General features: G+C 57.6%; 4 protein-coding genes across 4 annotated transcripts; 2 read left to right on the top strand and 2 right to left on the bottom strand.

The window, feature by feature from the left end:
- Positions 1 to 3,400: 3,400 nt before the first annotated feature.
- On the top strand, positions 3,401 to 5,377 carry PSEUBRA_003189 (General substrate transporter; the record flags this gene model as incomplete). The annotated part of the gene is made up of 2 exons (XM_016436329.1): positions 3,401 to 4,380; positions 4,600 to 5,377. The coding sequence occupies 2 exons, from the start codon at positions 3,401 to 3,403 to the stop codon at positions 5,375 to 5,377; spliced, it is 1,758 nt and encodes a 585-aa protein (XP_016292356.1).
- A 1,300-nt stretch (positions 5,378 to 6,677) lies between these two features.
- On the bottom strand, positions 6,678 to 8,447 carry PSEUBRA_003188 (Carboxylesterase, type B; the record flags this gene model as incomplete). Its single annotated transcript, XM_016436299.1, has 1 exon — positions 6,678 to 8,447. One exon carries the CDS (start codon positions 8,445 to 8,447, stop codon positions 6,678 to 6,680), a length of 1,770 nt encoding a protein of 589 aa, XP_016292355.1.
- A 673-nt stretch (positions 8,448 to 9,120) lies between these two features.
- PSEUBRA_003187 (Ovarian tumor, otubain) lies at positions 9,121 to 10,242 on the bottom strand (the record flags this gene model as incomplete). Its single annotated transcript, XM_059465020.1, has 1 exon — positions 9,121 to 10,242. The coding sequence occupies one exon, from the start codon at positions 10,240 to 10,242 to the stop codon at positions 9,121 to 9,123; it is 1,122 nt and encodes a 373-aa protein (XP_059320667.1).
- Positions 10,243 to 10,915: 673 nt separating this feature from the next.
- On the top strand, positions 10,916 to 11,902 carry PSEUBRA_003186 (Inorganic pyrophosphatase; the record flags this gene model as incomplete). The annotated part of the gene is made up of 1 exon (XM_016436331.1): positions 10,916 to 11,902. The coding sequence occupies one exon, from the start codon at positions 10,916 to 10,918 to the stop codon at positions 11,900 to 11,902; it is 987 nt and encodes a 328-aa protein (XP_016292353.1).
- Positions 11,903 to 11,904: the final 2 nt, after the last annotated feature.

Genomic DNA, 11,904 nt, shown 5'->3' with positions numbered 1-11,904 from the left:
ATCGACCTGAGGTATGGAATTTGCGCGGGGCAAGCGGAGGCCATTTTCCTCGTCCTTATTTGACGCTCCGCCAACGAGAACGGCGAGTACTGCGAGCTAGGCTGGGGTCGTGTCACTCCGAGTTCGCCGGTGTCTGCCAGCTGCACTGATCGCCTCGACGTGGGACCCAAGCGCGAAATCCCCCATCTGCTATACAGCTTGCCAGCGATCCGTCATCGAAGGTGATGGTTGCGTGGTCTGCGAGGATGTATGCGAGCTGAGCGTGAGAAGCGAGCGAGCGATTGAGCCCATCATTTGAGCGAGCTGCAGCGTGCGTGAACAGGTCGTGCCTTGGTCAATGTGTCCGCGTCAGTGTGCAGCTGAGATCCTGCAACTCGAAGATTCGAAAGGAGAAAAAGGTCAATTGGGGCAGTGTGCCTCGACATGCAGGAGAAAGGGTCTAGGGGCCGAAACATCGGTAATTTCGCCAACGACGGGGCCCATTGCTGTTCACGAATAACTTGCGGGCGATCCAGATCATGGATCACCAACGGAGCATCGAGCGACGATGAGGAATAGCGATGGACCTGTCGAAGCCAGCTGAGTCGAACCGGAGCCTTTCACCACCGCAAAGGATGCGCGTGTTTGGCCCACGTGATCGCATGGAAGGCATGCCGACGTGTGGTAGCAGAGTCGACGATGGTCCATGAGATCGTCGCGCAAGTGGTTCCCAGCAGTCACAGACTCGTTCGTGTAGATGACCGTGCTTTGATGAGCTGAATGGTATGCTGAGCTTGTCATTGAGGATCGTCCTTGCTGATTCGAAAGCGGCGCACATGGGAATGGTGGACATGAAGAAGGCTCAGATATATCTGACAAGAGTTCTGTCGAGCTTCAGGCACCAAAGGCAGCCTCAGGCGAGGCGTCACTGCGGTACCGAAAAACTTTCAGCTCAGCTCAGAGCGACTGGGACCGAGCTGAGCAAGACAATAGGATGCTACTGACGCTCCATTGTTCGACACACGCATGTCCAAGTCTGATATCACACCGACACGACTTTCTAAAGTCACACTTTTTGGCGTGTCGACCGCGGTCGGAATTAGCCGATGCGCTCGTGTCGGTTGCATGTGATCTGCTCGCGACATCACTGATGTCACATCGACATACGTCGCCGATGCCTTGGAGAGATGGAAGCGGCGGCAATCATGTCGTAAAGCTTCCGATGTTTGCTCGGTGCTTTTCTTGTGGTTCATGGTGGGTCGGCGACAAAATAGGCCGGTGGCCGAGGTGTTGATCCTACGATCCCGACCCTTTGCTAAAATAATCCCGATGCCGTACCAATTGGTAATATCAAGCGGCCGGTCAACCTCTGGTCGGCTCTGGGTAGCGCAAAAATTGCCGAGATGAGCCAAGCAAGGTCATCTCGTGACCCTTGTCGAATGTATCGCGCTAAGGGAGGCAAACGCTGGCACATAGACCATACGCGGAAGGGCACGTCCCTTGCTGTCGACAAAGGATACACGACGGGCTCGCTTCGAGCGTCAATGGGTCAGCTATTCTTGCCTGATGAGCACGGGTCCGAGTGCCCGTGCACGACAGTACGGCAAGGATGCTTGTCGCACGACAGTGCACCACGTATGCTTGCCCTTGACTTGGAGGCCTCAGTCGATGAGAAGGGCGGGAGAAAGCGAAGGGCAGCAACGTCGCCGGTCGAGGCAGTCTCTCATGGTTCACAGACTGTCGGTCGCGCGGGAACCGGCCTCTGACGTGCATCAATCGTGGCGTCCTGGACTGGGATGCAGAGAGAAAGTGCGGCGGGGCACGCCCGTAAGCAAGAACGACGGAAGGACGGTGAATGCGAGGCTCAGTGGAAGAGAGAGGGATAGCGAGTGCGGGGAACGAGGAGCGCGGGGCGCCGCAAATTGATGGCCTGCAACGCGCAGAGAGGTCGACACGCCAAGCTCGAGCGCGCGAGACCAATGAGAGACGACGGTTGCGGACGAAGCCGGTCGAGAGGGAAAGCGATGGTAGAGCGCGACACAGAGAAAGGGACGTCTCGGCTGTAAAACAACCCTGCATCGTAAGCAGCCATGCATCAATGCTGGCTCCCCGCGTGTGCCTGTCTCTGAAAAGGGCTGGAACAGGCGATTCGACCCTCGGCCAAAAGGTTGCCGATCTGGGGTCTGCCCGGGGAACCTGCCACAAGCCCAAAGACGGCAGCGGACAATGGGGTAAAAAGAAATGAAAAAAAGGGAACAAAGAGGACCCTTGATTTCCACGAGGAAGCTCTCTGGCATTTGCGGAGTCTTGTTGATTGATTTGACTCTCGAGGAAAGGCACTTGAGCAGCAGTCTCATGCCTCATGCACTCCGCTTTCGTGCCATGGCCAGCCAGGCGAGGCGAGGCCAAGCGAGATTGCTGCTTCTTTCCGGGGTTGGACGAGAGAATCAGTGCAGCGGAGTGCGGTTCCCCGTCTGGATCTGTTCATTGCCATGAGGCTCGGCTGTCTTTCAATCGTCCTCGTCGCTCCCTTTTTCTTACTCTCGCGAGCAACACCCCGCGAACCCTGAACCAACGCTCGAGTTTGCCGGTCGCTAAATCCCCCGCTGACCCTCCCGTCGCCTGATTCTTGCTCCGCGAGATGCACCATGACCGGTCAACCCTTTTGCGATGTTGTTACTCGAGCAATGGTCCCGTTGTGGTCACGGCCAACATCGACATGTTGTGCCCATGCACGGCATCGCAACGCTTCGTTGCCAGTGCCTGAATCGTCCGCCGAGGCTGCATTCGCCGCCGCACAATGGACGAGCAGCGCGCGTCGCGCCTGTAGCTCGGCTGTGTCGGTCGCTGATCTTTGCCTGAAACAATTACTTGGCTGACCTCGTCTCCCTGTCATTAAAGCGTTCTCCTTCTAAGCATACCGCTGCAAACTGAAGCGGGAGGATGTCAAGAGAATATTGTCAGGTCAAACGAGGCGAAGAAGGGGGCGGGCGAGGAGTTACACGGAGAAGGCAAGGAAAGAGGCTTCGAGGATGGCGCCTGGGCTTTTTTGCCCAAGCTTACACGGATGGCTGCTGCTCTTGAAATGCTTGTGTCCCGCTCCTTTGTTTCAGCTGTCACTGATCAGATGCCACTTTCCCTCTTGCTCGTTGTCGGCGCTTTGTTTCAGGCACATCAACGGCAAGACTCAGTTTCCGCCCTTGGTTCCATCTCGTTTCATGGCCAGACCCTCGTGGGCATGTTTGCATACTGTCGAGCTGTCGAGTTGTCGTGCTGCTCAGCAATAGGATTCGCCCTACCACACCTTCGGCTCCCGAAAGGTAGAAATAGACGCTGCTTTCCGTCGACTGTCTTCCCCGCTTCCCCACAACTCTCCTTCCCCACCTTCTCCACCCTACCCCTCCCCTTCAAGGCTATCAACATGGTCGCCACCGCTACTACCGGCCAGCAGAGCGAGGTCGCTCAGGCCCTCGCTGACCACCGTCTTTCGATGGTCGGCGCCACCGGCGCCAAGGGTCTCATCAAGAACGCCCGTACCTTTGCCATTGCCGTCTTTGCCTCGATGGGTGGTCTTATCTATGGCTACAACCAGGGCATGTTCGGTCAGATTCTGAGCATGCCTTCGTTCCAGGCCGCCTCCGGTGTCAAGGGTATCACCAACCCTACCCTCGGTGGTTTCATCACCGCCATTCTCGAGCTCGGCGCTTTCGCCGGTGTGCTCATGAACGGTTACGTTTCGGATGCCTACGGACGTCGCAAGTGTGTCCTGTTCGGCGTTTTCTGGTTCCTCATCGGCTGCATCATCCAGGCTGCTACCACCGGTGGCTCGTACGACTTTATCACCGCCGGCCGTGCCGTCGTCGGTGTTGGTATCGGCTCGCTTTCCATGATCGTTCCCCTCTACAACGCCGAGCTCGCTCCCCCTGAGATCCGTGGTGCCCTTGTCGCCCTTCAGCAGCTCGCCATTGTCGCTGGTGTCATGATCTCCTACTGGTTCACCTACGGCACCAACTTTATCGGTGGCACTGGCGAGAACCAGAGCCGTGCTGCCTGGTTGGTCCCCGTCACCGTTCAGATGCTTCCCGCCCTCATCCTCGGTGTCGGTATCTTCTGGCTGCCCGAGTCGCCCCGTTGGCTCATCAACGTCGGCCGCGAGCAGGAGTCCCTCGCCACCATCGCCAGCCTTCGTCGTCTTCCCGAGTCGGACCTCCTCGTCCAGATGGAGTTCCTCGAGGTCAAGGCTCAGAAGCTCTTCGAGGACCGCATCTCGGCCCACGACTACCCCACCCTCCAGGACGGCTCGCGATCGAGCAACTTCAAGCTCGGTGTCGCTGGCTACAAGTCGCTCTTCACCAACCCCGCTAACCTTCGCCGAACCCTTGTCGCCGTTCTCATCATGCTGTAAGTGTTCTCGAGCTATCCGGAGCTTGTCATCGGAAGCCTAGATGCAAGTGCTGACGCCTCTTTCATTGTTTCCTGCACCTGTGCATATTCATTTCCATTGTTCTTTTTCTCGCGTCGACGTAACAACTCAAAATAATTCGACCCCCCTCCTCCTCATCATACCCGATGACTTCAAACCTTCATATCTCCGTCAATCCTTCTCCGTTCGGGCTGTAGCTTCCAGCAGTGGACCGGGATCAACTTTATTTTATACTACGCCCCTTTTATCTTCAAGAAGATCGGTCTGGAAGGCAACACGATCTCGCTTTTGGCCTCGGGTGTCGTCGGTATCCTGCTTTTCCTCTCGACCATCCCTGCCGTTCTCTATATCGACACCTGGGGACGCAAGCCCACCATGATTGCCGGCGCCGCTATCATGGGAGCGTGCCACCTGTCGGTCGCGATCATCATTGCCCGTTGCGGTGGCGACTGGCCCGCTCACCGCGCTGCCGGTTGGGTCGCCTGCGCATTCGTCTGGATCTTCGCCTGCGGTTTCGGATTCAGTTGGGGACCATGCGGTTGGATCGTTGTCGCTGAAGTGTTCCCTCTCGGTCTCCGTGCCAAGGGTGTCTCGATCGGTGCCGCTTCCAACTGGTTGAACAACTTCGCCGTCGCCATGTCCACCCCCGACTTCATCACTGCCGCTCCTTACGGCGTGTTCATCTTCCTGGGTGTCATGTGCCTCATCGCCATCGCCTACGTCATCTACTTCGTCCCCGAGACCAAGATGAAGTCGCTCGATGAGCTTGACGCCGTCTTCGGTGACAACTCCGGCCGCTCGCAGTGGGAGGCTGGTATGATGCTCCAGGCCCAGCGCGATGTTGGTCTCCTCCGCCTTGCCGGCATCGAGGAGTCCAAGGCTGGCCTTGCCCACAACTCTTCGGACGACCAGATCGACGAGAAGAGCTCCGACCTCGCCAAGGACGAGGGCCACGTCGTCACCCACACCGTCTAAGAGCCTCGCTCCAAGCAGTGTCATTGAAGATACCCCCCGTAAAAGCCTTCCTCTTCTTCCTCGCTTTTCCTTACCTCGCTCAAGGAATCGCTCCTTCACCCCCTCCCTTGTATCGGTCACCATCTTACTGTAACCAAAGGTCTTCTGTTACCCGCATCCAATCGTCATTCGCTCATCATACCTTCGACTGTGCTTGTGTCGTACCACTCCGGACCATGAACGCGTTGGGCAGAAGCCTCAGCTGTCAAACCGTGAATATTTTTCTTAAGATATTTTTCGCAGGCTGCAGGCTGCAGGCGTCGAGCCGCCTCGCGGCTGCATGAATGAGATTTCTCCCCCACGTGTCGAACACAACAATGAGGAGGTTCATGCAACGTCGGCTTGCTCTTCTCAGTAGTGAGCGCTCCGAGGTGAGACTTGTGACAGAAGCATGTGCAGCATTGTCAAGGCGTTTTGAGAACATTTCCGCGTTTGTCAGGTCACTGGGCGAGCTGTCAGAGTGACGGCGTTGAGAAGGTCTCGTGCGGGCTGGTCAAGCGTTGCGCTTCGACCTAAGTGCACCGTGAGTCTGCTCTTCTCACTTGTGCACATTGCACATTCTGAACGACCCAGCAGCCGTACCAGACCGTCTCGCGTGGAAAGCTTGGCCACACCGTTATATTCGGAGTCTTCGACGAGCGTCTACACGCCCAGAGTGGCAGACAAAGGCGGACAAGGCCTGGCTTGAGGGCGGTGCCCTGATGGACGGCACAAGCAAGCGCTCAGACAAGCGATCGGATCGCGAGTAGGGCGAGCGGCGGCGAGCTGGGCGTCAAGTCGTGGCCTTGCCTGCAGCCTAGCGTGGCCAGCATGCCTGTATTGGCAGGATCAGCGAAACAGACTCAGCGGCGTGTGCGGGAGGTGCGAGAAAGCTTTGGCAGGCTCAGCCAAAGTGCATAAGCGGGTTCAGCGAGACTGCGTTACTGCGTTGGCAGGCTCAGCGAAACAGACTCGGCGGGACCAGCGAAACAGACTCAGCAGGCTCTGCGAAATAGAAAACAAGCGGAGCAAGGCGAAACAGGCTCAGCGGGACAGACTGAGCGAGCCACCTTTGGCTCCGACGTTCCCATTGTCCGTTTGGACCGACGTTGTGATTCTAGGACCGCACGGAGCATACTGTTGAAAGCACATAAGAGCACCGCTCGCCGGATGTTGAGCCTCACCACGCAGCGACAGAGCACAATTACCGATAGTGGTTCCGAACGTGATTAGCAAGACTTAGAGAACATTCAAATGACACGTAGAGACTGTTTTTCCGATTTCAACCGTACAGCTGCCAATCGTACTTGACATGGCTTCCCCATACCTGACCGCATCCCGCATACTGTCCCGACTGCAGCGACACCGTATCCACGATTGACGATGCCGCTCCTCCGTCCTTCCCGAGTCTGAGCACGAGAGCGTTCTGCTGATCGTCACCTGTGCTGCTCCACCCGCCATACTGGCCAACGTTCGGATTGCCGCTTCTCATGAAAGCGACCCACCTTGCCTGCACCTCCTTGACGACCGCCTTCGTCGATGCGTCGCTAAGCTTGTTCGGGTTGGAGAAGACGAGCTGGATGTCGTCTTCGTGGCACACGCGCGTGGCGCAGTAGTCGTTGCCTGCGTTGGACGGATAGCTGATGCCGCGTTCAAAGAGGGCGATATACGAAGGCGTGTGCGTCGCGTACCGTTGTGCGAGGTTCCAGTTCGGACAGGTGAACATGCCTTGGGTGAGGATGGACTCGAGGTTCTGACGCAAGCCGTCGTTGGCTTTCATGTCCACACTGTATTGCGGTGCAGAAGAGAGACTGGTGCTGCGGCCGGCGTTGAACATCTGACCCAGCAGCTGATCGCGCGATAACGACATCGGGTAGGCTTGCATCTGAGCATTTTGAGCGCCTGCAGACGTCGGCTGGAGCATCGACCCGACCACTGAACCAGATTCGTTCTCCACGTTGGTAAAGATGATCGGTTTGCCGGTGCTCGAGGATCGGCTGGGATCGTTCTCGAATGGCGAGGCGGTGAGCGCACCAGTAAAAGGACGGAACACCTCTGTCATTGCAACGGAAGGGTCGATGCTCTGACCCGCTTGCAGCGTCGACATGCTGGCGCCCAAGAGATCGTCCGCTGACTGGGACCGCAAGCAGGCGAGGTCGGAGCAGCCCGTTTGCGAGAGAGCAAAGTCGCTCACCTTCTGACTGGTGGTCCGGGACTGGGTACCGAAGTTGGCCGGGTCGGAATGCAGAATGGCGCGCTGAAAGAGTGGTGCGGCGGACGGAGCATTCAGGAGCGCGCGGATGAGGTGTGCGCCACTGCTCTGTCCCGCAAGCGTGACGCTGTTCGGATCACCACCAAACGAAGCGATGTTGTCGTGAACGAATTGCAGTGCTTGAATGGCGTCTCGGACGCCTTGGTTGCCAGGAGTGCTGGTGCTGGAAGAGGGAGCGGCAGATTCGTCGGTGAAAGCAGAAGGAGAGAAAAATCCGAACATCCCGAGTCGGTACTGGATCGTGACGACGATCACATTGTTCTTGCTTGCCAGCCACGAGCCGTCGAGACCAGGCGCGGTAGAAGAGCCGGACACGAAGCTGCCACCATGCACCCAGACGAGGACGGGTTTCTTGCCTTGACCAGCAGCAGAGATCGACGGTGAAGGTCGATAAATGTTCAGGTACAGGCAGTCTTCGCTGATACCGTCCTCCGAGATTTCGTACCGCGAGTCCGGTTGCTGCATGCAAGCCTTCGGAAGCTTGCTAGCGTCATACGCCGGGGCATTGAGAGAGGTGAGCGGTTGAGGCCAGGCGAAACGCAACGATCCGACCGGCGGAGCTGCGTAGGGAAGCGTGAAGCGCTGTGCAGAGTAGTCGGTAACCGTGCCGGTGACCGCTCCGAGAGAAAGGTTGACCAAGAGCGGATTGGCGGCAGGACGAGGATTGGTAGAGATCACGCAGTCGTTTCCAGGACAGGGAGGGACAGGAGCGGCACCACATGTCTGCATGCAAGTAACAAAGCTGCAGACCAGGCAGATGAGCGAGCCGACCAGCGACATCGTTGCGTGTGGTCAGGAGGGAAGAAGAGCAGTGAGACTTGTGTAGGTGAGGTGAATGGCAGCAGACGAAGGTGCGTGTCTTATGGGTTCTCGACCGATCGAATGAAGTGAAACAGATTGACGGCTTCCGACAGCGGGAATGAAGGGGAAAGAACAAAGGGACGTCTCCACGATGTATAGCGACCCCCACCAACGCGCCAAATTAGCCGCCCAACTCCGGTCCCTTTGTTCGAGCTCAGCAGTGTTTGACAAGCGTTGCCGAGCGGACGCCATTGCTAGTCAAGACCCTTTGTTCGCCATACCAAGACATCGCCACGCTGGCCACGGATGCAGGCGACGGCAAGGTTGGCGATCGAAGCGCTTACGTCTGTTCATTGACAGCCGCTGACATGCCGCTGTATGATGTCAGCCCAGGTCGACGTAGATCTCCGACAATGAAAGTGGCGGCGCCGACCTGCAGGGACAAAGGGACGTCGAGCTGCCAAAAGTCGTGCCGAGACGCGTGGCCGTTGCCGTGGAATCATGCAGACTGCCGCTTCTTGCTGCCCTTTGTGCGATGAGATCGATTGTTCTGAAGCATTTGGTGGGGTAGCTGCAGCAAGGAGGCAGCAATAAAGGGACACGCCGCTCATTCCCATCTCACCTGAGGAGAGGCAAGAAGCAAGATCCTCGATCAAACCTCGCCAAAGTCACCGTGCCCAGTCTGCTTGGCGTGCTGCACCGCCTCCTTCTCGCCCGTCAGCCCTTTTCCGCACTGTTTGCACTTCAAACTGAAGCTCGCCGTGTCCGTGTAGTACCGCCTCCTCTTTAGCTCCTTGCACAACTCCTTAGCCGCCGCAAGCACTTCATCCTCGTCCTCCTTCAGGCCTAGTGCGGTCAAGTTGGGGAAGATGGTCGTCTCGTTGCCGTCATCGATGAGCGTCAGTGCGTCGTAGTGGATTCCCGAATAGACGACCAGCCCACGATTCTCGTACGCTATATCCTCGCCGAACCGATGCACCGTTCCCGTTGCCACGTCGATCGAGTCGATCTCGACCTGGAAGTGCGCCGACAAGATCGACAGTTCGATCGCACCACCCCACGTCTGCGGTGACAAGATCTTGGAGATGTACGCCTCGCGCGGTTGACCGAGCACGATATCCGGGTAGGCGTCCGGGTCGGATCGAATGGCGGACGCGACAGTCTCGCGAAGGTTCTTGCAAACATCAGAGCCGAGTCGCTGTGAGAACAAATAGCCGACAGAGTTGAACAGACATGAGTTGTCGTCGGGAACTACCTTGAGGGATAGACGCGAGGAAGGGGAGGAAGGGATGGCGACAGAGACGCTGCCATCTGTGACGCTCTTGGCGCCTGCGGCGGAGGAGGAGCTGGTGGAAGATGGAGCGCGTGCTGTGAGGCCATCCTGAAGTGTTCTTGCGCCGAGGCCGTACGACGAGATGGGCCCTGTTGCGGTAGAGATGTTCGGTTTGGGTCCGCCCATTGTGCCGAATGATGATGACGCAGACGGCCTCGAAGCGATAGGGGCAGGAGCCCCAGAAGAGCTACTGCTACCCGCCTTGCGAGCAACGATCACCTGCTCGCCTTTTCGTATCCCCACATCTGCAGAGCTGAGAAGTGCTGCACTGTCAACCGAGTCGAGCTGGAGGGCTTTTGGCGGATACCCGACTTTGAGCTCCTGGTCCGCCCCTGCGATGCCGCACTGCTCGGCAATGTAAATTTGCAGTTCAGCCAGCGTGGTACTGCTGTCGTCCACTTTGAAGGATGTTGTGCCTTGCGGATGTCGAATGCGGATCATGATGGAATAGGTGGACAGAGCGAGAGCGGAAGCAGGCTGGGGGTTGTGGTCAAAGGTCGAACAAGCTTTGGTGCCTTCACAGCAGTGTTGACGCGTCCCTGCATGAGGCTCTCTAACGCCTTTTGGCGCTTGTCCAAGAGCGCAGTTTGGGCCTTCATGGGGTCCGGCCGGTTGACTCACATAGCTCGACTTCCTAGGCCTTGTCACTCATTTCCACCGACTGGAGCGACAGTATCGACTGTCGCTCGTGAGCTCGGGGCTTCGATGACAGTGCGAATCGTGAGCGTCAACGGAGGCAGGTGAACAGCATGCTTCCAGCATGAGGACTCGAATCGGGAGATCTGTCGACCGATCCGGTGGCGTGATTTGAATCTGGTATCGCCTGTTTGAAGAGCTTGAATTCCTTTCGCATGCGTTTGAATACATTTTTCTGTACTTCCTTCCAGGCCTTGAAACGAATTTGGAAGGTGGAAGAAAGCCAAGCACGAGAGGCACGGGGCAACGCGGACACAAGAGAATACTGCAGCGTCTGTGTTGGGTGAGAAGCATCAAGAAGCGCTCTGTGCATTTCATCGATTGGCTGCGTGCCTCAGAAGAAACAAGATCAACACTTCGCTGCGTCACCTCTTCCTCCCACCACCAACACGTACCTCTTGTGACCCACATCAGGTATATGCCGTCACCCGTTCGTGCTAGCGCTTCCACATCGATCCGTAGACTCTCTCAGACCGCTCGTCAGCTGTCCAACGGTTCGTCACCCATTCACACCATGGCTTCCGCTCAGGACTACAAGACCCGCGCCGTCGGTGCGCCCAACACGCTCGACTACCGTGTCTACCTCGAGAACACCAAGACCGGCCTCCCCGCTTCGCCCTTCCATGATGTTCCTCTCTTTGCTGATGAGAGCAAGACCATTCTCAACATGATTGTCGAGATCCCGCGATGGACCAACGCCAAGATCGAGATCTCCAAGGAGGAGAACTTCAACCCGTTCAAGCAGGACACCAAGAAGGGCAAGCTGCGCTTCGTTCGCAACTGCTTCCCTCACAAGGGCTACATCTGGAACTACGGTGCCTTCCCTCAGACCTGGGAGGACCCGCACCACACTCACCCCGACACCAAGGCTAAGGGTGACAACGACCCGCTGGACGTGTGCGAGATCGGCGAGCAGGTCGGCTACACCGGCCAGATCAAGCAGGTCAAGGTTCTCGGCGTCATGGCTCTCCTCGACGAGGGCGAGACCGACTGGAAGGTCATCGTCATTGACGTCAACGACCCGCTCGCCTCCAAGCTCAACGACATTGAGGATGTCGAGCGCCACCTCCCCGGCCTCATCCGCGCCACCAACGAGTGGTTCCGCATCTACAAAATCCCCGACGGAAAGCCCGAGAACCAGTTCGCCTTCTCCGGTGAGGCCAAGAACCGCAAGTACGCCACCGAGATCGTGCACGAGTGCAACGAGGCCTGGAAGCGCCTCATCAACGGCCAGGCGGACGCCGGCGAGATCAGCCTCGCCAACTCGGCCGTCCAGGGCTCCAAGGGTCTCGTCGGCGGTAACGACAAGGAGGTCGCTAGCATCCCCAAGGCCAACCCCCAGCCTGCTGCGCCCATCGATGCTAGCATCGACAAGTGGTTCTTCATCTCGAGCTCGTCCAACTAAGT

The sequence above is a fragment of the Kalmanozyma brasiliensis genome (assembly GCF_000497045.1).
Source record: "Kalmanozyma brasiliensis GHG001 unplaced genomic scaffold PSEUBRA_SCAF20, whole genome shotgun sequence".
Classification (NCBI taxonomy): domain Eukaryota; kingdom Fungi; phylum Basidiomycota; class Ustilaginomycetes; order Ustilaginales; genus Kalmanozyma; species Kalmanozyma brasiliensis.
The sequence above is the reverse complement of the archived record's forward strand: the minus strand, read 5'-3'. Positions and strand labels throughout refer to the sequence as shown.